Source organism: Protomyctophum parallelum (assembly GCF_964188405.1).
Source record: "Protomyctophum parallelum genome assembly, chromosome: 3".
In the NCBI taxonomy this organism is placed as follows: Eukaryota; Metazoa; Chordata; class Actinopteri; order Myctophiformes; family Myctophidae; genus Protomyctophum; species Protomyctophum parallelum.
The window spans coordinates 44597678-44620757 of NC_139698.1; the positions used below are offsets into that span (position 1 = coordinate 44597678).

The 23080-nt window shown below is 41.8% G+C and overlaps 1 protein-coding gene across 3 annotated transcripts; it reads left to right on the forward strand.

Moving 5' to 3' along the window:
- The first annotated feature begins 1896 nt into the window (after nt 1-1896).
- On the forward strand, nt 1897-21563 carry brd2b (bromodomain containing 2b). Of its 3 annotated transcripts, XM_083760884.1 has the most exons (12): nt 1897-2025; nt 5308-5608; nt 6421-6558; nt 7052-7196; nt 7748-7911; nt 8193-8690; nt 9048-9176; nt 9467-9709; nt 13319-13575; nt 15969-16276; nt 17755-17880; nt 19756-21563. In XM_083760884.1, exons 1-12 carry the CDS (start codon nt 1994-1996, stop codon nt 19878-19880), a joined length of 2466 nt encoding a protein of 821 aa, XP_083617010.1. In that variant the 5' UTR covers nt 1897-1993; the 3' UTR covers nt 19881-21563. The 3 variants fall into 3 exon arrangements, with proteins under 3 accessions (XP_083617010.1, XP_083617011.1, XP_083617012.1); XM_083760885.1 differs by lacking the exon at nt 9048-9176; XM_083760886.1 differs by lacking the exons at nt 1897-2025; nt 5308-5608 and having other exon boundaries at nt 6459-6558; nt 7059-7196.
- The last annotated feature ends 1517 nt before the right edge of the window (nt 21564-23080 follow it).

The following is a 23080-nucleotide window of genomic DNA, read 5'->3' on the forward strand; positions in this document are numbered from 1 at the left end:
ATATATTAATTTACTTATATTGACCTTATAAACAATTTAATATACGGTAGGTATGGTTTTGCCCACTTATTTCGGGCAGTGAGTGATGCTGTCTTGGGAGATTACTTATTATTCAAAACGGTATATAGGTTATTACTACTACTAGCATTTAATTAAGGCAGCTGGGTTTCAGGTTCTGGTCTGAGGAAGCTTGTAGTCTTTATTTAATAATTAATATACAACCTATAGACACGCTGCTACTTTGTCCATAATGGTCCTACAGACTGTAGGTCAGTGGTTCTCAAGTGGGGTCCCGGTTCCCTTAAGATCTTTATCTGTACAAAATACAGATGAGTATTTGACCACTGCTGTAGAATGCTCTTTGAGATTGAGAGATTGAGATATTTATTAACAGTTTGTAGAATTTACAGTACATTTTAAGCACAAACTCAATACAAAGACTGTCAACTGTGAGTGGACGACCCAATTAAGCATTACACTTGTTTACAACAGGGTCCACATTGTTCAATTCATCAAAACATTTAAAGACACAGACATTTAGAGACATACAAATAGACATTTCTATGTAGCTAAAGTACAGAACAGGAATTCATCATATGGGAAGCAAAAAAGGGAAAAGATACAATATACAGTGAGGGAAAATGGGGGGGGGGGGGGGATTCAGATTTTACAGAGGCCAGTTTCGAATTGCAGCCATCCGTAGGTGCCCTTTGAGAGCGGTTTTGAAGGAGTCAAGGGATTCACATGTCTTAATGACTGTTGGTAGGGCTAGGGCGTTCCACATTTTGGTGGCATAGGAGCGAAAATAATTTAGTCCCTTGTTTGTGCCGAATCTGGGTTGTACATGGTTTGTTGCACTCCCTCTGGTGTTGTGGGTGTGGACTTCGTTTACATTAAGGAAGTATTTAGACAGGTACATGGGTATCTTGGTGGTGTATCGAATCTTGTGGACCAGACCCATTGCAAGATGCTGTACTCTGTCGTCGATCCTAAGCCATCCCAGCCTGTCAAAGTGGGCAGGGGTGAGGTGGGTTCGGGGGGTGAGGCCAAGTAGGAGCCTGACCAGTTTGTTTTGGGAGGTCTGGAGCCTTGTTTTAAGGGCCTTTGAGGTGCTGTGGTACCAAGAGGTGGATGCATAGTCAAAGAAACCTTGTACGAGGGCTCCTGTTAAGGTCTTCAAGGTGTTTTTGCTGACCAGTGAGGAGATCCTGTAAAGGAATCTTGTTCTTTGATTGACTTTTTTGATTACGTTGGTGGCCATTTTATCACCGGAAAGATTGGCCTCCAGGATGGAACCTAGGTAGGTAATTTCATCTTTGTGCTCTGCATGTTGTAGCCACGCACCTCTCTTCCCAGTTGGCAGTTCCCTAGCCCCTTTCGGGACCCTACATAAAGCTTTTCTGAAATTTTGAACAAATGTCAGAAACTTCAGTAGCATTGGGTTCTGCTTGGAGGGCTAGCAGTTCCCTAGACCTGGGCCAGCTCGGCATGTAAACAAGTGTACGTACAACTTAGCTCTCGGTCTACTCTACTACTCTACTATCGAGTATCGACATCCTGGGAATGGAAGACAGGAACAACAGTTAATAAGCCAGTAGCCACTGTGGTGGTACTGACGACAGACCACCTTTGTTTCGTGTGGGTGGGAGTCGTGGTGGGACGGGACTAGCCTGGGTCCCACCGTCCCAGGCTTGGACGGGACCATCAGACTGAATATGGACGGGACCGTCACGAAAAAGGACAGGGTGTTCCGACGAGGCAACTTTGGGCGTGACAGACGTGTGCTTCTGGCCAATGGTATTGACGAATGGCCACACATGTGACAGGAAACACAGCCCTGCCACGTGGTAGGTTTATAAAGCGTCAGGCGGAAGCGTTTAGGCGCCATTTCATTGCAGAGTCGCTCTGCTCTGTTCTCTCTCCAGTGACATTAAACAACAGTAGGACATATTAAAACACAATAACAACAACCCGGACCCGGTCACCCGCCCCGATGGAAGCGGCCATTAACCCGCATCGTGACAGGTACCAACCGGATAAATAATGTGTCTGAAGCCCTCTGTGATCCGAAGAGATGTGGAACAGGCTTTCTTTTCGCAATGAATGTGAATAGTGTCTAAAAGCAATCTGGCGTTAGAGAGCGTTAACGCTAGCTTGCAGTCAGTGTGCACTGAGCAGTGTTGTCTTCATGACAGACGGACAGACCTGAAGGCTGCCGCAGTCAAACGTCACATGCGTCAACACTGGGTTAATATTTTAATAGTTTATAGCATGACATGTTGGCAGCAGCTTGCCACCGGCAACAAGGCAAATAAGGACAGTGCCTTCTTCTTCGCCGGGCCGGCTCCGAAAACCGGTTCATTCATTGCATGGGTGCTGTCTGCTGTGCTAATGCTACTTGATATATCTGTGTATTTATTTAACAGAAAATACTGGTGCTTGCAGATGTTATGGTTACTTTATGAAGGAAGACGAACGTTGTAGCATACATGTTGGCAGCAGTTTTTATTGCTTAGCTTTCGGATGTGATTTACATTATTAGCTTAGAGCTTGTCGTCTTAGGGCTGCGATCAAAAGTCATGCTTAAGTTGGGACAAATCTAATTCATGTGATCAAGGGGTTGCATTACACAATTGCAGTCCGTCTATAACACAAGTAAGACGTAGGCTTTTTGTTAACCATTTTCGTAGAATAACGTCGCTACTGCCGTTACCCTCTGTCGGTGTTTACAAACACGATGAAGGCGGGGCATTGAAACCACGCGATGGCCAGCTGGTGCGTTTTTATTGCGAGGTGTCTAATGAGCTTGCGTCCAATGTGTGGACACTGTACACATAATTGATATGCTCTTCATCATTTGTAAGTTGTAACAAGGGTTTGTCATACAACAAAGCTCTCATCTAAGCGATGGACCACAGCCTCAATTAACTAAATTGGTGATACAATATGATGATAAAGTAAACTAACTATAATTATTCCATAAGTCTATAATTATTTTTGTCTCCCAAGCAAGCATCAACAATGTCCATGTTTACACATTTATCATATATTAAATATGGTACACTGTGCCCTGTGGGTGCTAAATCTGTCTGATGAAGAAATCTTGGGTTTTGTCTCCATTGTGTGTCAGTGGGACAGGTTTGTGTCCTGAGGCTTGGGGTGAGATGTAGCCCTGGTCCAGGGCTTACAGCGAGTCTCTCTCTGACGCCCTGTGGAAGTACCTTCCGCAGCCCTCTGGTCATATTTTCACTCCTGTGCGCGGTTTTTCTAATACCAGCAAATAAACAAAACGACGTAACCACTCACCGAAACAAAGCCTGCTAGACCTTGGTAAAAGTCTATTCTCGTAGCTGGTAAGCGTCTCAGGTCCCCAGTTTCTCTCTAAAATGCACTTTGTGCCATTTTAATAACACAATGTACCCTGAATTTACCGGGCAGAGTCATTTCTTCTACTATGGCATTTCCGGGTTTTGCCCGCGCCGATCTGGTTGGATTCATTTTATGTAATGATTAAAATAGTGCATTTTAGAGAAACTGGGGACCTGAGACACTTCCCAGCTACGAGAATAGACTTTTACCAAGGTCTAGCAGGCTTTGTTTCGGTGAGTGGTTACATTGTTTTGTTTATTTGCTGGTATTCGCGCACGGGAGTGAAAATATGACTAGAGGGCTGCGGAAGGGACTTCCACAGGGGCGTCAGAGAGAGACTCGCTGTAAGCACTGGACCAGGGCTAGGTGAGATGTAGCTCTGGGTCCATAGCTCTAATGCGTTGCATTTAGAGCTATATTAGTTACTCCGCGGCGCCTTCTACAGATATTGCCCAGAGAATTGCCTCATAGAGAATATTTTTCCTCTGTTGAAAAAAAATCAATTTCTGGCCAAAGAGTACCGTTTATACGTGTGGTGGGGGGCTCAGAGTGCTTCCACTAAGGAAAGTAGGCTTTCTAGTTTCTAATGAGACAACCCACCTTTGTTTTGGTGAGTAGCACTAACTGAGTAGCAGTAACTTTTTATTTATGCTAAAGACGAGAGGCTGGTCTGCATTCATGCGAGTTCCGGAAGTTGACAGTAACATAGCTCTAAATGAAATACATTAGAACTATGGACTAGAGCTAGGGTGAGATGTAGCTAAATTCCTCTAAATCTGGACCGTGTGCAGTGGGGGGGAGATACTGGCTCACACACAGTCACAGAGCAGCCTGTCTCTGTCTCTTTAAAAGTGTCAGCTGTTGGTGTGGAGAGGGGCTTACCATCTGCTTTCACCAGCAAAATATCAAGTTCATTATAAATATAATATAATTATGTAATACCGGTGTATCGGCCGATATAACCATGCAAATAATCAGAGATCGGATATCGGTCATATTTTCAATATCATGCATCTCTAGTCTGTAACCATTAACATGAAACTGTGATCTCAACCCTCTCATTTACCAATCATATTATGAGGATATGCCAATAATGATTCAATTACAGAATTAAAGAGTGTTACTACTACAGTACATTCAAGTTTAGCATTTGACTAACGAGGAACCATGGAGGATGCCATGACTGTGCCAAAAGTAGCAGCCAATTGATAGAATCCTGGTTGCCTAGGCGATGGCGAAGGCACAGGCATATTTTCATTGAACATGCAGTATATCGTATCGTCGTAACTGTCGGGCAGAAATCTTGTATATTCCAAATCCAAGCTGTTACTTTTCACTAGGAAATGGGAGGAAAAGATAACCTGTGAGTCTGACAGTGTGCCAGTGGATTTAGACGCAAGCTCTTGTTAATACTTTTCATTGGCTGGTTCAATATAGCGCACACACAGTACACACACTTAACGACTTTAACTTTCTTAAAAAAAGGCACAGACAAGACACTTGATGAGGTTCCAGACAGGAACTGAAATGTCAGTGTTTGAATGAACTTGATGCTGCTGAGCAAAAGCAGTGTGCATGATTTTTCATTTGATTCCGTCCAACACACCTAAATCTGAGCAAAGTGGATGTGTGATTATTTTCTTTGCATTAAAAAAAGCAACAATGTGAAAATGTATTATAAGGGGTTTCAGTCAGTATTATGCATTCTGAAGAGCGTGTTTTGGAGTGGACGCAATTGTAGATTTGCACTGCAGTAAAGCAGGGGCATGGGGCTGCACAGTGGATGTACATTGTATGTGTGATCAGTGAGAATGCTAGTGTCGCAGTCGCTTGTTGACTGAGCTACAATCATACCACTACTTCTGTTCCAGCCAAAAGCTCTTGCCTCATCCTAAAGTCCTGCATGTGTGCTCTCCTTCTCCATCTCCCCCCTTCCAGCTCACTGGTGGGGCTGTCCAGTGGCGGGATGGAGCAATATGGTGGCTCGGGGCCGGGGAAGCGCATCCGCAAGCCCTCCCTGCTGTATGCTGAGGACTTTGAGAGCCCTTCGCTGCCCCACACAACACCTCAGGGACCCCCAACCGGACCACAGCCACCAGTAGTGAGGGATCCCAGCCGGCAGAGCCGCATGACTAACCAGCTGCAATACCTTCAGAAGGCCCTGATGAAGTCCCTGTGGAGGCACCACTTTGCCTGGCCCTTTCACGAGCCAGTAGATGCCTACAGGCTGAGCCTGCCTGTAAGTGTTATTGTATTTAAAAGCCCATCACTTATGCCCATCGCCTTTTCCACCTACTCGTCTCATCCCGCTTTCCACTGTAGATTTTGTCAGATAAGTAACATTTGAAATGGCTGGGTGACCTTTACTTGGAACACTTCGGTAGAGGTTTGGGTTGTGTAGTTACTTTGCTGTGATGTAACTCCAACGATGGTTAAGAAATCAAAAATCAAGTGAGGGGCGCTCTTATCATCATACATGGGCGCTTTTATCATCATACATTACATTCCGTGCTCAACCAATCAAATCATCACAAATGTCATTCACAATTTGTGTCTTCACTTTTTAGGACCCTCTTGAAAACGAGATACTTATATCTCAATGGGGTATTTCTAAATAATGAATTTAAAAAACTTCTCTGTCCTCACTTTTGGCTTCAATGTTTGTGTTTACACAGAACAGACATCAAAAGCTGGGCATAGGAGGGGCTAACACCCCTCAAGAATAATTGCTTCACTAACTAGAAATTGATAATTCAAAACGTGCTCCTCATTGACCTACATTGAACCATGATTTTGTAGAAATTGTAATATCTGTTGTCCGGTTAATCTCTGAATTCTTCAGCGGCCTGTATTCTTTAGAAACTAGTTAGCTTAGTTTTCTGTCCTGACTGAATGTGTAATCTTGCTGACGGTTGTGGGGGTTGGTGTGGGATGGTGCGTTTGTGTAATTGGGATGGTGCGTTTGTATAATTGAGTTGCCTTGTTTATAACATTTCTGTATTATGCCCCCTCGCCCATGTCTTTGCCTCCTCCCTCCCATTGTCTCCTCAGGATTATCATAAGATCATCAAACAGCCCATGGACATGGGGACCATCAAGAAGCGTTTGGAGAACAACTACTACCGCAGCGCCAGTGAGTGCATGCAGGACTTCAACACCATGTTCACCAACTGCTACATCTACAACAAGGTAGGCTTATGGCAGACAGTGGATCCCAACTTTTTCTCAAAAGCATTGAGATGGGTAGGCCGCGTGCATTTTCAGGACGGAAAAAGAGCGGGGACATTATTTGGAGGGGGCACATTGTTGTTTATTAGCTTTGTCTGACACCTTGAGACTCAGGTCAACTGCAGTTACTGCACATGTGCAGCCAATACACAACAACGATTGCACATAAAAATGGGAACGGTAGCGCCGGTCTGGAAAAATATATAAATAAATACACCAGTCATCCCCCTATGTGCGTGGACATTCAGACCCTTCTGATCCCCCTCCGGCGCCCCTGTTTCCAGAGCATGTTTGTTTTTGATCATTCAATTGATTGTGTTCCGGCTTGGTGGCTTGGATAAAATGAAAGCATACAAGGAGGCTATTCTAAACTTTTATAAAAACCTTGAGGACATTTGGAATATTTGTTAAGTCTTATTGCCATTGCACTGATATGCATTTATGGCTCATCAAGCCTACAGATGATATTGTGCTGATGGCCCAGTCTCTTGAGAAGATCTTCCTCCAGAAGGTAGCTCAGATGCCCCAGGAAGAGATAGAGCTACCTCCTCCGGCCCCACGGAACAAATCTGGCCGGGGCAAAGGTCGCAAGTCAAATGGTGAGCCTGTGAAAAGTTGTTATGCTAATTTTAGCAAAAAGGCAGAGTACTTCATTTTTTGCTGAGCCTGGGAGTCGATGGGCGCTTGTTTGTTTATATACTGTATAACTCTGGACTAGACCGCGACGGAGGCCTGCCGTCTCAAGCAAACTTGAGCCACGTGAGATGCCACCGAGCGAGCTAAAGCGAGCGAGTTGCCGTGTTAAATGTTCACATAGCCGACTCAGGGCTGGTCGAGTTGGAGAGATTAGTAAATGTTCTGGCGAGAGTGTTTTCCCCATAACCCTGCCCTACTAGCCGGCGCTGTAAAACAAGCGTCCCATCAGCGCCCATCGACTCCCAGGATCTGCAAATATGGGAATCCCAAAAGGGCAGACATTGGATGTTGCTTTTTGCAACAGGAATGAAATGTTTGCAGAACTATTGCTTTTGGTTGAGAATACAAGTCTGCCGTGAATAATGATGGCACATTATGTCTGTTAACAGTTTAGGCAGGTAATTGCACATAGTCTTTTAGCCTAATTGTATTTCTCCAATAAATCCTATCTCAGCATCGAGGGCTCATCAAGTCCCAGCAGTGTCCCAGTCGGCATACTCCCCTTCCTCCTCGGACACAGGAGAATCTATGCTGGCCAACTCACCCCAAACTGTACTGACCAAAAGTCTGCCCCCTGCCAACATCATAGGGATGCCCCCGACACAGCCAACTACCAAGGTACCAACCACACACCCAGCTCTATGTGTACATTGCAACCTGAAATACAAAACGCATTGTGGTTATTTTCCCAGTGTTTATCAAACATGTTTAATTATTTCTCTCTCTCTCTCTCTCTCTCTCTCTCTCTCTCTCTCTCAAGCTAGTTTTGATGCATTGCTGTAGAAATCATATTTGTAGTGCTTTGTTTAATTTATTTAATTTATTTAGTACGACACCTTAGACCTATCTGGCATTATATTATAACAATGTTTAATATCCAACCCTTCAATTCTCTGCAGAAGAAAGGCGTAAAGCGGAAGGCAGACACCACCACTCCCTCTACCATGGGCATGTCTGTGGGCATGTCCGGAGGGGCCCGCATGGTAGGCTTGGGGAAGGGAGGCCACGGAGGCAAGGTCCATGACTCCTCACCACTCACCCTCTCCTCCTTGGGTGGTATGAGCATGGAAACCCCCCCTGGTATGGGCCTGGTCAGGGGCCCTGCGGGTCCTGTCCTACTCCAGCCCATGATGGCTGGTGCTGGACGTAGAGTGGGCAGTGGGCGGCCAATCAAGCCCCCCAAAAAGGACTTGCCGGATTCTGTTCAGCTGCAGCCTTCACGGAGGGGCAAACTGAGCCCACCGTTGAGGTACTGTAGTGGGCTGCTGAAGGACATGTTGTCAAAAAAGCATGCTGCATATGCCTGGCCTTTCTATAAGCCTGTGGATGCAACTGCACTTGGACTTCATGACTACCACGATATCATCAAGTACCCTATGGACCTCAGCACCATCAAGGTAACATCTGGTGGAAAACCCTGTATGTAATACTGGCTCATAGTCATGTTAATTCAGATCCCCACTTCCCCAGCAAACCGGTAATCCACCAATTTGAAACGGCTCATATCCTGTAATTTGTCTTTCTGTCCTCCCTCCCCCTATATACAGTATAGTGTGTGTGTATACAGTATATACAAATTATTGTAACTAGTCAGGAGTCCACAGTACACAACAAGCTCAGAACGTGTAACGCTTTGCGCTTGTAGATCTGCTAGTTTTGCCCCAGAATAGTGATGCTAGGGTTCATGTGGTTTATCTGTCTAAAGTGTGCTGCTGTTGAGTTCTAACTATTGTTCCTCTCTCTGCTGTAATCAGAGGAAGATGGACTGTCGAGAGTACAGGGACGCACAGCAGTTCGCCGGTGACGTTAGACTCATGTTTTCCAACTGTTACAAATACAACCCACCTGACCATGATGTTGTGGGCATGGCACGGAAGCTGCAGGTTAGATCAGCCATCATAGACATACATCAGCTTTAGTTCTTTATTTTTGTACTTCATTGTTTCAGTGATAACTTGAGTTAAACTGATATTTGTAGGTGCAAGAATTTCAGAGAACACTATTAGGCTTTTGCACGTCATCCACCTTTGTTTACCAAACTTCTGTATTAGTGTATATGATGCATGAAAGAGGATTGACAGACATTTGTCAGGAATATATTTGTCCGTTTCCTGATTCTGATAACATTTGACATGTTTTTCATTACCTCCATCTCCTTCGCTTGGTCCTCCAGGACGTATTCGAATTCCGTTTCGCGAAAATGCCCGACGAGCCCCACATGGATCATCCAGCCATGTCTATGGCTCACCCCTCATCTTCCTCCTCTTCTTCCTCCTCCTCATCGTCCTCATCTTCCTCCTCCTCTGAGAGTGAGCCCAGCAGTGGGAGTGAGGGGAGCGAGAGCAGCCCCAGCTCGGATAGCGAGGAGGAGCGTGCCCATCGCCTAGCCGAGTTACAGGATCAGGTCTGCACACAGGTATGTCCTCCTGTACTCCTTGTACCTGCTGTTGGAGTATCCAGTGCGGTACCCGCGGGCACCTACTCTGGAACCATGGAATGAGGGCTTTCCAATCAATCAGTTGAGGGGCGCTATGCCCAGCTTTGAGTTTTTGTGTAAACACAAACATTGAAGACAAAAGTGTGTAAACACAAACGTTGAAGACAAAAGTGAGGACACAAATTGTGATTGGCCAGAATGAGATGATTTATGATGATGAAGAGCGTCCCTCACTTCACATGGATGTGATTATTTTTAAGTTCCCTGATTATTTAAATCTTTTTCTATAGATTAATTATTTCTTTCCCATGTCTGTATATTATATGTATATTCTATATATCGTTAGCCTCATAGGAAAAATGCCTAAGTCATTTTTTGGCGAAATTGAGATTTCTGCCTACAGGTGATCTCCTGGGGCTGCTGCATCGTTCTGGATCATCGCCTATATCCTCAGCCAATCACAAAGCTCACTATCTTCAAAAATGATGATCTGCCTAAGTCACTTGTGTGATTTGAGCATTTTTACGTTGCCGCCTAACTCACTTTGTGTGACTTGGGCATTTTTACATTGCATACACAGCAAACAACAGTTACTCTAATAGACCCCCAGGTGTTTAGTATGTAGTTAACATTACTCTAATAGACCCCCAGGTGTTTAGTATGGAGTTAACATTACTCCAATAGACCCCCAGGTGTTTAGTATGGAGTTAACATTACTCTAATAGACCCCCAGGTGTTTAGTATGGAGTTAACATTACTCTAATAGACCCCCAGGTGTTTAGTATGGAGTTAACATCACTCTAATAGACCCCCAGGTGTTTAGTATGGAGTTAACATCACTCTAATAGACCCCCATGGTGTTTAGTATGGAGTTAACATCACTCTAATAGACCCCCAGGTGTTTAGTATGGAGTTAACATTACTCTAATAGACCCCCAGGTTTTTAGTATGGAGTTAACATTACTCTAATATAGACCCCCAGGTGTTTAGTATGGAGTTAACATCACTCTAATAGACCCCCAGGTGTTTAGTATGTAGTTAACATCACTCTAATAGACCCCCAGGTGTTCTGTATGGAGTTAACATTACTCTAATAGACCCCCAGGTGTTTAGTATGGAGTTAACATTACTCTAATAAACCCCCAGGTGTTTAGTATGGAGTTAACATCACTCTAATAGACCCCCAGGTGTTCTGTATGGAGTTAACATTACTCTAACAGACCCCCAGGTGTTTAGTATGGAGTTAACATTACTCTAATAGACCCCCAGGTGTTTAGTATGGAGTTAACATTACTCTAATAGACCCCCAGGTGTTTAGTATCGAGTTAACATTACTCTAATAGACCCCCAGGTGTTTAGTATGGAGTTAACATCACTCTAATAGACCCCCAGGTGTTTAGTATGGAGTTAACATTACTCTAATAGACCCCCAGGTGTTTAGTATGGAGTTAACATTACTCTAATAGACCCCCAGGTGTTTAGTATGGAGTTAACATTACTCGAATAGACCCACAGGTGTTTAGTATGGAGTTAACATTACTCTAATAGACCCCCAGGTGTTTAGTATGGAGTTAACATTACTCTAATAGACCCCCAGGTGTTTAGTATGGAGTTAACATTACTCTAATAGACCCCCAGGTGTTTAGTATGGAGTTAACATTACTCTAATAGACCCCCAGGTGTTTAGTATGGAGTTAACATTACTCTAATAGACCCCCAGGTGTTTAGTATGGAGTTAACATTACTCTAACAGACCCCCAGGTGTTTAGTATGGAGTTAACATTACTCTAATAGACCCCCAGGTGTTTAGTATGGAGTTAACATTACTCTAATAGACCCCCAGGTGTTTAGTATGGAGTTAACATTACTCTAATAGACCCCCAGGTGTTTAGTATGGAGTTAACATTACTCTAATAGACCCCCAGGTGTTTAGTATGGAGTTAACATCACTCTAATAGACCCCCAGGTGTTTAGTATGGAGTTAACATTACTCTAATAGACCCCCAGGTGTTTAGTATGGAGTTAACATTACTCTAATAGACCCCCAGGTGTTTAGTATGGAGTTAACATTACTCTAATAGACCCCCAGGTGTTCTGTATGGAGTTAACATCACTCTAATAGACCCCCCAGGTGTTTAGTATGGAGTTAACATTACTCTAATAGACCCCCAGGTGTTTAGTATGGAGTTAACATTACTCTAATAGACCCCCAGGTGATTATTATGGAGTTAACATTACTCTAATAGACCCCCAGGTGTTTAGTATGGAGTTAGCATTACTCTAATAGACCCCCAGGTGTTTAGTATGGAGTTAACATCACTCTACCCCAGGTGTTTAGTATGGAGTTAACATTACTCTAATAGACCCCCAGGTGTTTAGTATGGAGTTAACATTACTCTAATAGAACCCCAGGTGTTTAGTATGGAGTTAACATTACTCTAATAGACCCCCAGGTGTTTAGTATGGAGTTAACATTACTCTAATAGACCCCCAGGTGTTTAGTATGGAGTTAACATCACTCTAATAGACCCCCAGGTGTTTAGTATGGAGCTAACATTACTCTAATAGACCCCCAGGTGTTTAGTATGGAGTTAACATTACTCTAATAGACCCCCAGGTGTTTAGTATGGAGTTAACATCACTCTAATAGACCCCCAGGTGTTTAGTATGGAGTTAACATTACTCTAATAGACCCCCAGGTGTTTAGTATGGAGTTAACATCACTCTAATAGACCCCCAGGTGTTTAGTAGACATGTATTAAAAAATGCCTAAGTCACAGATTATTTTCTTGAAAATGGCCTAAGTCACTTTTTTTTGTTATGGAATGACTGTCATGTTTATCTTTTTGTAAAAAACATTTTGTTAACCCCTCAGGAAGCCAGTGTAAAAATCTGCATTAAAAACTCTTACATACTTGCGAGAAAATGTGTTTTTCCTTATTATCCGAAAATCATAAAAAATGACTTATGCATTTATCCTATGAGGCTAACGATATATAGGGACCCCGCCACTAGGGGACGTCATATCCCAGGTCTGTGTATATATATATATATATATGGACCCCAATGTATAGTCTGTCTATGAGTCCCACAGAAGCTTTTAACATTGGTCCGGTTGCTATGGCAACGCCCCACCGCTCTAGCTATGGGATTGAAAATATAATCACGGTGTAAAGAAGTTGAAAGGAGGATTTTCAAACGTCCATAAATCGTTATCCAGGAGAGATGTCCTTGGTGGATCTTCTGACCTTCACACAGGTCTGATTTGTCTAGATATGGATAGATAACACCTGTGAAGTAAGGGGAGCTCTTATCATCGTACATCATCATACATCTCATTCCGGCCAATCACAATTTGTGTCCTCACCTTTGTCATCAGTGTTTACACAAACACTCAAAATTGTCCAATAATTGTCATAGGCACTTGGCATTTAATGTTTGTGTTAGGATAAACATTGGGTTACATACACCAAAAGCTGGACATAGCCTCCAAAATGGCACTGTTGATTGCGAAAAGCCTTCTGGGTTAGTTTAGGCATTTGCTTTTAAAATGAATGATTATTTACCCTTAATTTCCAATCCTCACAGCTCAGAGCCGTGCATGAGCAGCTGGCTGCACTCTCTCAGCCCATCGTCAAGCCCAAGAAGAAGAAGGAGAAGAAAGACAAGAAGGAGAAGAAAAAGAAGAAGAAGCCAGACAAGCGCAGCCGAGAGGACCGAGGTAGAGCCGACTCAGAGGAGTGGAAGTTGCCATCAGGCAAGCCGATGAAGAGCAAGTCCACCCGAGTAGGAGGCAGCACACAGGGCAAGAAAGTACCCGGCAAGAAGAGTAACAAGAATAGCAAGTGAGTAACTACTCGGGCTGCAACTAACGATTATTTTCATAATCAATAGAGCACCGAAGTCCTGACGTAACTCGCTCATCCCGGCGATTCCCCTGGTTTGCGGAAGTAATTTCTCTATGGAGAATAACATGGGGTGATCTTAATATCGTCTACTATAAGCGTTGTGGTCCAAAAATAAACAAGCTGTCTCGGCGTTATTGTCAGGGAGGTGTCTCTGTATCGTTTGCAACAGTCAGTCACTCATATATGATACAGTCTGCTTCTAGCGAAAATCTAACTAATTCAGCAGCAGTAACATTAGCGTTTTCTCTCAGTCAGTTGATTCTTCATATCCATATGAGTGAAGCGGCCGGGGTGACATGTTTATTTTTCAAACACAGTTGTTATATGAGGCGATCTAAAATCGCCTCAATGGGGATTTCAATGCAACTAAACAAATACATGAACCTGGGGACTGACGCCCTCTACTGAAAGTGACGTCAGACTTCGGTGCTCTATTCATCCGGCGATTATTTAAATGATTAATTGATTAATCGGATTATGGCATTACTTAAAAAATGTAGCTTAAAGTTATTTTAGGCATGTTAGACAATAAAAAGGAATACTCCTTCAAAATTAATATTTTACCCCCTTTTTTATCCAATTTGATTTCATTGCCATTCCTTGTACTTGTAATGATATTGTAATCTGTAATGTTGACCTTGTATAGCTGACTGTCCATTTTTGCACTCTCTGTGCAAAACTGTTACAGACCCTTTAGGGTCCACTTGGTTTACTTCCTAAGTTCCTAGTTCTTATAACTATCTATAATTTAGCTGGAACTCCCACTAGGCTGAGAACCACTGTCCTACACAGTCTGTGTGGACGCGCGTGTGCACACACACACACACACACACACACACACACACACACACACACACACACACACACACACACACACACACACACACACACACACACACACACAGTGTACTGTCCTACAAGAAGGTACAAGTAGCATGCTAGCTGATATGGGGAAACCGTTCTTATTTAGCAGCCATATTAGCATGTTCTCTAGGCTCTGCTCTAGTATCACATATTGCCAAAGTTAAACAGCACTGAACAACTGATCATTGTTAAGCAAAACGTTCACAGAGGTTCTGCTTTTCTCCTATGCCCACTTCAATGCGCTGCTGAGAGTACACACAGGTGAAAAATTTTGAGAAGCTAATGAGCAAACTACACTGCTAGTGCTCATCGTAGCCTGCCTGCAAGCTTACAGATTCAGACATTGGGGAGCATTTTTGGCCATACAACAAAAACATATTGACACTGTGCTCACAAATACCATGTTCTGAGACCTGTTTTGCTTTTGGGCATTTTGCAACCTGTTGATGAGCTCGCAGATTAGCTGTTTTCGCGGAGCGCATCGCAGCCACAGAGCCACTTGACTGACGCTCTCTCTCTCTGTGCATGTGATGTGTGTGTGTGTGTGAGAGACTGAAATTGGGAGAGAGAGAGAGGGGTAGATGCGGAGCGCTCTGGTCACGCTCAAGACAATCTCCTGTTTATACTGACCCGTTGCGTATTGATCGTTATTGAGCCTAGTGCCATTACTGAACGGTAAAAAGAAAGCAGCTTTACGTTACATTTTAATGTTTGAAAACACCCGCAATTTAATTATCAACTTTTATCGATTTAATCGATTCGTTGTTGCAGCTTTAGTAACTACGTAGTTACACACGAACTAGTTGCAAAAGTGCAGTTAAACAAGTTACATTAGAGATTCAAACAAGTGGTTTCATTTATATCTCCGTAGTTACACATTTCTGATTAACTACGGAAACCTCATACGTTGTTGAGCGGGGGGGAGAGAGAGAGAGACTTAAAGTCAATTCAGTGATTTCACTCAAAAAACCTTAGGTTTCGTTTTTGGCTGTGGGACCCAGAGTCAAAAACTAAACCTAAGGTTTTTTGACCCCCAGGGGTTAACTGGGGACAGGGAGGAACTCCTTATATGGCCAGCACACTCTATAGTAGGGAGGATTATCACAACAAAACAAAAAATTAAGTGATATTTGAATTAAGTGAAATCACTGAATATACCTTTAAGTTGCGAGAGAGAGAGTGTTGGATGCGGAGTGCTCTGGTCACGTTCATTGATCGTTCAGCCTAGTGTCATTACTGAACGGTAAAAAGAAAGCAGCTTTACGTTACATTTTAATGTTGGAAAACACCCGCGATTAAATCTATTTAATATTAATATTTAACATGTTCTCCTTTACTCTATCAACACACATTCAGTCACTTTTTCAAGAATAGACTGACTATAGACACTATTTAGTATTTACGGACTAACTTTGTAGAATAGACAGACCCAAAACTACCCATACGTTTCCTTTTCTCTGAGCCAGGCCCACAAAGAAGGCGTTCTTTGCCCCGCCGCCCCCCACCATGCTGCCCCATTATGACTCTGAGGAAGAGGAGGAGATCGTGCCCATGTCGTATGACGAGAAGCGCCAACTGAGCCTGGACATCAACAAGCTTCCGGGAGAGAAACTGGGCCGTGTGGTTCATATCATTCAGGCCAGGGAGCCCTCCCTGAGGGACACCAACCCAGAGGAGATCGAGATAGACTTTGAGACGCTCAAGCCGTCGACTCTGAAGGAGCTGGAGCGCTACGTCATGACCTGTCTGAGGAAGAAGCCCCGCAAGCCTTATGGTGAGCCAGAGCGCTTAACCACTTAAACATATTTGTTGACCAGGGTCAGCCAGGGGTCTATACTAAGGAGTCCTCCTTTTTTCCTTGTCTATACCAATTGTCTTCTCCGGAAATGGCTGATGATTCAATGTCCACTGCTTTTCACAGAATGTTCACATATTATGACATGCCCAGAATAGAGAATTTGAATAGCTACCTAGTTTTGAAATTACTCCATCACCCAGTAGTAGGCATGTAACGATACCCTCAACTCACGATGCGATACATATCACATTATTTAAGTTTATTTATAGTATCAGTTAGTTCCTTCTCTGTGATGGGATCAAGTACAAATGGTGAGGGGGACATTTTAGCCCAGAGGTAGACAACGGGGTATTCGGGATTTTGTCTGCTAGGGAAGGACCAATGTTGACGAAAAAATTCATTAGCTATTACAGAGGAATCAGAAATAATTGTATCAGCCATTTTAAATTCGGCTTGAAAATTGGTTCATTAATGATCTTCCAAGTAGATTTCATGTAATTCTCTGAATCGGAAAATCTATTGTCATAGAATTTTCGTTTGGCTAACCTCAGCAGGTGATTTAATTTATTTCTATATGTTGTGTATCGTTTTAGGATTAACGGAGAAGGATTAGTAAGGTAATTGCGATAGTTTTCTTTTTTGTTATTGATCGCTTGAGGCCTGTGGTTAACCAGGCATTATTCTGTTTTCTAACTTTATATGTCTTCCTTTGTAATGGGAAGGCTTTGGGAATGTTATATAAAAATATACCATGGAAAATATTGTATGCAGTTTGTGTTTCACGTTCGTTTATGACCTCATCCCAATTTACCTTGCATAAACCATCGTTGAACTTCCTAATTATACTGTTATTGAAATTTGTGAAAGGAATTCTTTACTGGGGTTAGGATTTAACGGATTGTGGAACGAGATAGAACACAGGAAGGTGGTCAGATAGGTCGCAGCGCAAAACGCCAGGAATGCCAAAAATACTTAAAAGAGGACGGAAAGACGAGGCATTAATCAATTAAATAAATTGGGATGATTGACTGCCGTGTAGATTTATATTTATGTCACCCATGATCTTATTCTCATTCGTAATCTTACCAATGAGAATAAGACTGTCCTCATGTAAGCTTGTCTCTCTCTGTGTGGTCTAAGACTAAAGTAGACAAAGCATACTGAGGATCAATTATATGAAGATGGGCTGAAAATCAGTCAAGTGGTCCGTTAATACGCCGTCTCCGTCGAATTATAGCTAAATCTGGCACAGATAGTCCTCGCAAACATATCAATGCAGTATGAAGCAGTATGTCACCAAAATGGACATACAGTATGTTCATTATCGTCCTATTCGTCCTATATTATGTGCTTTAGTATTAACAATGGATATCATGTACTATTGGCACACAATGGCCTTAATAATTATAAACCACTAAGGAGTTTTTGTTAACGGTTATTCTTGTGCTCCACAGCAAAAAGAGCGAGCGGTGGTAAGTCAAAAGAGGAGCTGACACTTGAGAAGAGGAGGGAGCTGGAGAGGAGGCTGCAGGATGTCAGTGGACAGCTAAACTCTGCCAAGAAACCCTCCAAACCTAAAGGTGAGCTTACACAACATAAGATCATTATCAATGTATCAGGATAATATGCTGTATTTTAAGAAAAGTCTCACTTTGACAATGTTATATGCACGTTACAAATCATACAAATCATTTAGAAATGGTTTAGAGTACATTTTTGATTATTGGCATTTGATTTTATGCTTATTTTAAAGTGCCAGTCAATTTACCTTTTTTCTATGGGAGGGCAACAGATTCAATCCTATAATGTTGTTTACATTGAATGACTAAGCAGTCTGTGGTATCCAGGCCATCATCAATTTCACCTTCCAAGTATTCAAATTCCTCTTCAGGTAATGTGTTAGACAGATATTTACAATCAATCAAACTTTATTAAACACACGTGGTCCATAGTGACGTGAAAAACATACAAATACAAAGGGAAACAAATGTTACAACTGACCTTACAGGCCTTTATTGTACCAAGTACAGTATGAACAATTGGCAACTTCCTCCACATTTGACGTCATTATTCTTCAATTCCATTCTGCTACCCTTACAGCTTTTCCATGGTTATGACTAGCATTAATCATTTTAAGTAATTTCCATGCACTTCTTTTTTTTTCCTTTGGAAGAACTGATATTGTGTTTTATTTCTTCTCCATTTCATTATTAATGGTCGCAATGTTTTGAGAATAAAAGGTTTATTCTCTCCAGTCTCCACACAGGACAAACGTTTCAGCTATCCAGCCTTCATCAGTGCTGAAGGCTGGATAGCTGAAACGTTTGTCCTGTGATGTAGACTAGAAAATAAACCTATTTGAAAGTATATTCTTGGTGTGTGTAACCTCTTCACCTATTCTACAATGTTGTTGTTTTTTAAACAATATATTTATTGACATTTTCAATCTCGGCGGCATCAGTCTGACACTCTACCCGAAACCCTAAACCTAACCCTAACCGCAAGCATGATGCAACGCATGTTGGACCAATGCACTGCCGCGGAAGTAAGCGGCAGTCGAGTGTCTTAATCCCCCCCAGTTTCCCCGGCAGCGGCAGTTTTTTATTTATTTTACAAAAAGGATATGAAAAGATGAAAGTGATCAAAAGCCTAAGACTTTCACATGGACAAAGCAAAATGCTGTAGACACAAAGTTGGAAAAAAGAAAAGGCAAAAAATAAGGGAAACAACCTAATGGGACGAAAACAATTGACAATATTATAAGAATATTAGTCGATTCGCTAATTACTAGTTAAGTATATCCTTTAAAGGACAACTTTAGTTGTTTTCAACCAAGGTTCATGTTTTATGTTGTTATTAGAGAAACTAAAAGATGAGTGTTCATTTTCTTTCATTTGCTGCTTTCTTTCGTTTTAGGGATTTTAGCTCTTTTTGACAGGGGGCATTCGAGCATGGGGCTAAATATGTATTTTTGTACAACATTTTATGGTGATTTATTTTTTTATTATTTGATATAGTCCTACTAGATCCTAGGAAATCACATCTGGCCACAAAAGATCACAGGATCTACTGAATATGAAGGTAGTCTACTGGGGGAAGCCACACTGTGTGTTATAGGCTCAATATGTCAGTTTGACGCATTCAGTAGATCCTGTGATCTTTTGTGGCCGGATGTAATTTCTTGGCGTCTAGTAGGACTACCGGTATAGTAAATAATAAAAAACGAAATCGCCATAAAATGTTGTAAAAAAATACATATTTAGCCCCATGCTCGAATGCCCCCGCCCCCCCTGTCAAGAATAGCTAAAATCCCTAAAACGAAAGAAAGCAGCAAATGAAAGAAAATGAACACTCACCTTGTAGTTTCTCTAATAACAACCTAAAACATTAACCTTGGTTGAAAAAAACTAAAGTTGTCCTTTAACCATGTATCCTCACACTTTTCTTTTCCTCAGTGGAGAAGCCTAGCGGTGTGGAGCCTCATGTCCAACCCTCACGACTCAGTGGAAGCAGCTCCAGCTCTGACTCTTCGTCGTCCTCCTCCTCCTCTTCCTCTACCAGTGACTCAGATTCGGGTTGAGAACGTTGTCACTTGTATCGAGTGGAAACACTTAACAGGCCCTCGGGAGAACTCAGGGACATGGGCTGGCCCAGGACACACAGTGCACCCTGAAATAGTAGTGAGGGCATGTGAGCACCCCTGTCAGTATACCACAGCGTGAACACTCCAAGAGAGCTACTAAGAAGATGGTAAGGTTTATTTTGGGGAAGTGAATAAATCACAGAAGGTTACTATGGATAATCATAGAATCCAAAACACTAAATGCCTTGGTTTTCCCCCTCTCCCCCTGTGTAAATATTTGTACACATTTATCTATATTTCTTTTATAAAGAATTTGAGGTATCTCTTTACGTTTCAGTGGCCCCATTTCAGTGTATTAGTCTATGGAAAAAATATCGTAGGTACATGGTAACGCTGTGCAAATCCTTAAGAACACGATGTCACTATAAACCGTTATTTTTGTACTCTTTGTAGTTTCATTGTTTTGTTCCACAACTAAAACTATTTTCACAGTATTGTGTACTTTGAAGTATCTTTTATTTATTTATTTTAACAATCGATGCACATCGCGAAATAGGGCCATTGTATAGTAAAGTGTTAACTTAATTTCATGGTGGTTCCCTAAAAAGGGAAACGTTTTGAAAGAAAGACCAATGCTAGTCTAGCTTCAGTCTTAAAGATGTAAATAATTTCAACTATATTGTGGAAGAATGCTTATGTCCATCTGATTTACATTTGAAAAATAGCTATCAAACGGCAAAGAGAATTAAGGGTGCATTTGGTGTTTGACGCGTCGGTCAAAAGCTGTAATTTAATTGGATCTACGGTTGTTTTGTTCTGTTGCATTTGCATCCATAATTATAATGGCTAATTATCAGACCTGCTTAACATAGAACTACAGTATATGCTGCAATTTAATGCTTGCAAAACCTTTGTTTTTCATTATTCATGTGTTTGTTTTGTTGAACAAAAGCTATTATAAGCATACACAGCTTAGCCTACCATAACCAATTGTTGGTTTGATGATTGGAATATTGAAAGACCATCTCTGCTGTTTTACAAAGTTTAATTTGTGAAGAATGGATCTATTCAACTAAATTTACATGTATTTTTCAAATACATTTTGGGGGATATGTGGCCCTTAAACGTCCACCAGCCATATTGAGAATGCATGGTCTTAAAATACACTAAACTAAGCACTACATTGAGTATTTTGGTCATTACTTGAGGTTCCTTTGTTACATTGTTATTAAACTTTGTTGTAAATCTCATACCAAACAGTATCTTAGATGTCTGGCAATGTCTCTGTGAATTGAACTTAAGAATCTGAATGTGTCAAGTAGTTTAACTTAAGCTATTTATATAGACTGGGTGTTAAAAATAGTATACTGTTTCCTGGGAATTTGGACTTTGTTTGTTTTTACTTCCTTGAAACAAGCTACAATGTTCACACAGAAATGTAGGAGTTGAAGCGGCACAGAATTGTGTGTTTCACAGTTGCACAGGCTGTTTCTGCCAGTCTTCATTTGTTTACCTTTTTTGATGCCATGTTGTATCATGTCATGTTTTGAGACCCATACTAATGCTGTCAGTTGAAAACATTTCATGAACATTGCTAGCCTCTGGTCAACTAGATTGCAGCCTTACAGCAGCTTATTGTACCTTTTCATTTGACTGTATATATTAAAACTGTCTATCCTATTCAAACACTTGATTTTGTGTCACTCCTATTCAAACACTTGTTTTTGTAAAAATTGTACATTATCTTGTGTAATGGCAACGTTTTTATGTTTGCTCTTGCACAGAATTTGAATGGACTTTATTTGGTAGCTAGATGGTTTCTGAATCATGTCAATTTAGGAATTGGCACAATTTTTTTGTTTTGTAGCGGATTACTTTTAAGCATTTTATTGTTTTATTTCTTTCTGAAACTTTTTGTTATGTTAAGCGTAATGTAAAACGAAGCAAACGATAACTTGTCAAATGTTTTCTATTTTCTAGGCACTTCATCGAGTTTAGCAAAGAATAATGTACCCCAGACAGTCCAATCATGTTGCAGTCATGCCAGTTGTACAGTAGGTGGCAGCAGGTCATCATGTAGGACTAGGAACAGGTAAGACATTGTTGCCTGAGGCATAATTTTCTCCTTCCTTCAGATAAAAAAAACAAGAAAGGCAGAGGGTGCTAAAGAGCAAAACAAGAAAATCGGCACATTCATATGAGCTTGGTGTATCAAACTACAAAACCAAAGCACAGTAACTACGTTTTTGGACACAGACTTATTTGCATATCCCAAAGGTCAAATTAGCCTTCATGGTTTTGGGGGATAAACAAGAATAGATGTTGTGTACAATTAGTGTAATATCACATCCCAATATTTAGCTGACCAGTTAAAACACTTAAAGCCATTTCAGTCAAATAAAATTGTAGTTGCACTTTGGCTTTGTAGTGGAGTAGCGTTTTTTGGTAGCTGCCACATTACCTTTTGTAAACACAGTATACAGAATACAGCAGTTTACGTAGGAACATTAAATTGCAAGAAAAAGACAGGAAGGAGGTGTGAGGTATGGCAGATAGCGGTTCCCTTTGTCCTGATTTAGTGAGGGGTTCTAGCCCCTCCTATGCCCAGCTTTCCAGATTTGTGTAAACACAAACATTGAAGACAAAAGTGAGGACTCAAATTGTGATTGGCTGGAATGAGATGACTTATTAGGATTTTAAGAGCGCCCCTCACTTCACACAGGTGTGTTTTTTTTAAGTTTTTCTTTTTAAACTCTTGTCAGATCGACCATTTAGTTCTGAATTCTGATATGCACACTTCCACAGTGTACTGATTGGGAGGACTATCTCAGAAAAAGATAGGCTACTGTAAACAACATAGCCATTAAATAGCCAGGCATGAACAGTAGCTGAATGATCCAGTACAAGGTTTCTTGGCTGAATGTTTCTTTGCCTCCTCTTTATCTTAGTCACTGTAGTATTGCGTCTGTATTGCGTGCGTGCTCGAAAAGCTTTTATGTTCTGCTCGTCGTGAGTTACACTGGCTCTTGTTAAGTTCCATTCATCTACCCAAGCCTACTGTGTATGGGGACTGGTCCATCATGCTATGCAGAATGATGGGCTTCTATCCAGAGCAGCTGAATGTCAGTTGGCTGAGTGAGGAGTGGGGTGGATTCCTCCACCTATCTCTCCTCCAGACTCGCAACTGGAGCTACCAT

Coding starts and splice junctions, on each gene's coding strand:
- brd2b (XM_083760884.1), top strand. CDS start 1,994: ATGGAAGCGGCCATTAACCCGCATCGTGACAG. Junction 6,559..7,051: donor ACTGCTACATCTACAACAAG/GTAGGCTTATGG, acceptor TGGCTCATCAAG/CCTACAGATGATATTGTGCT. Junction 9,177..9,466: donor GCATGGCACGGAAGCTGCAG/GTTAGATCAGCC, acceptor TTGGTCCTCCAG/GACGTATTCGAATTCCGTTT.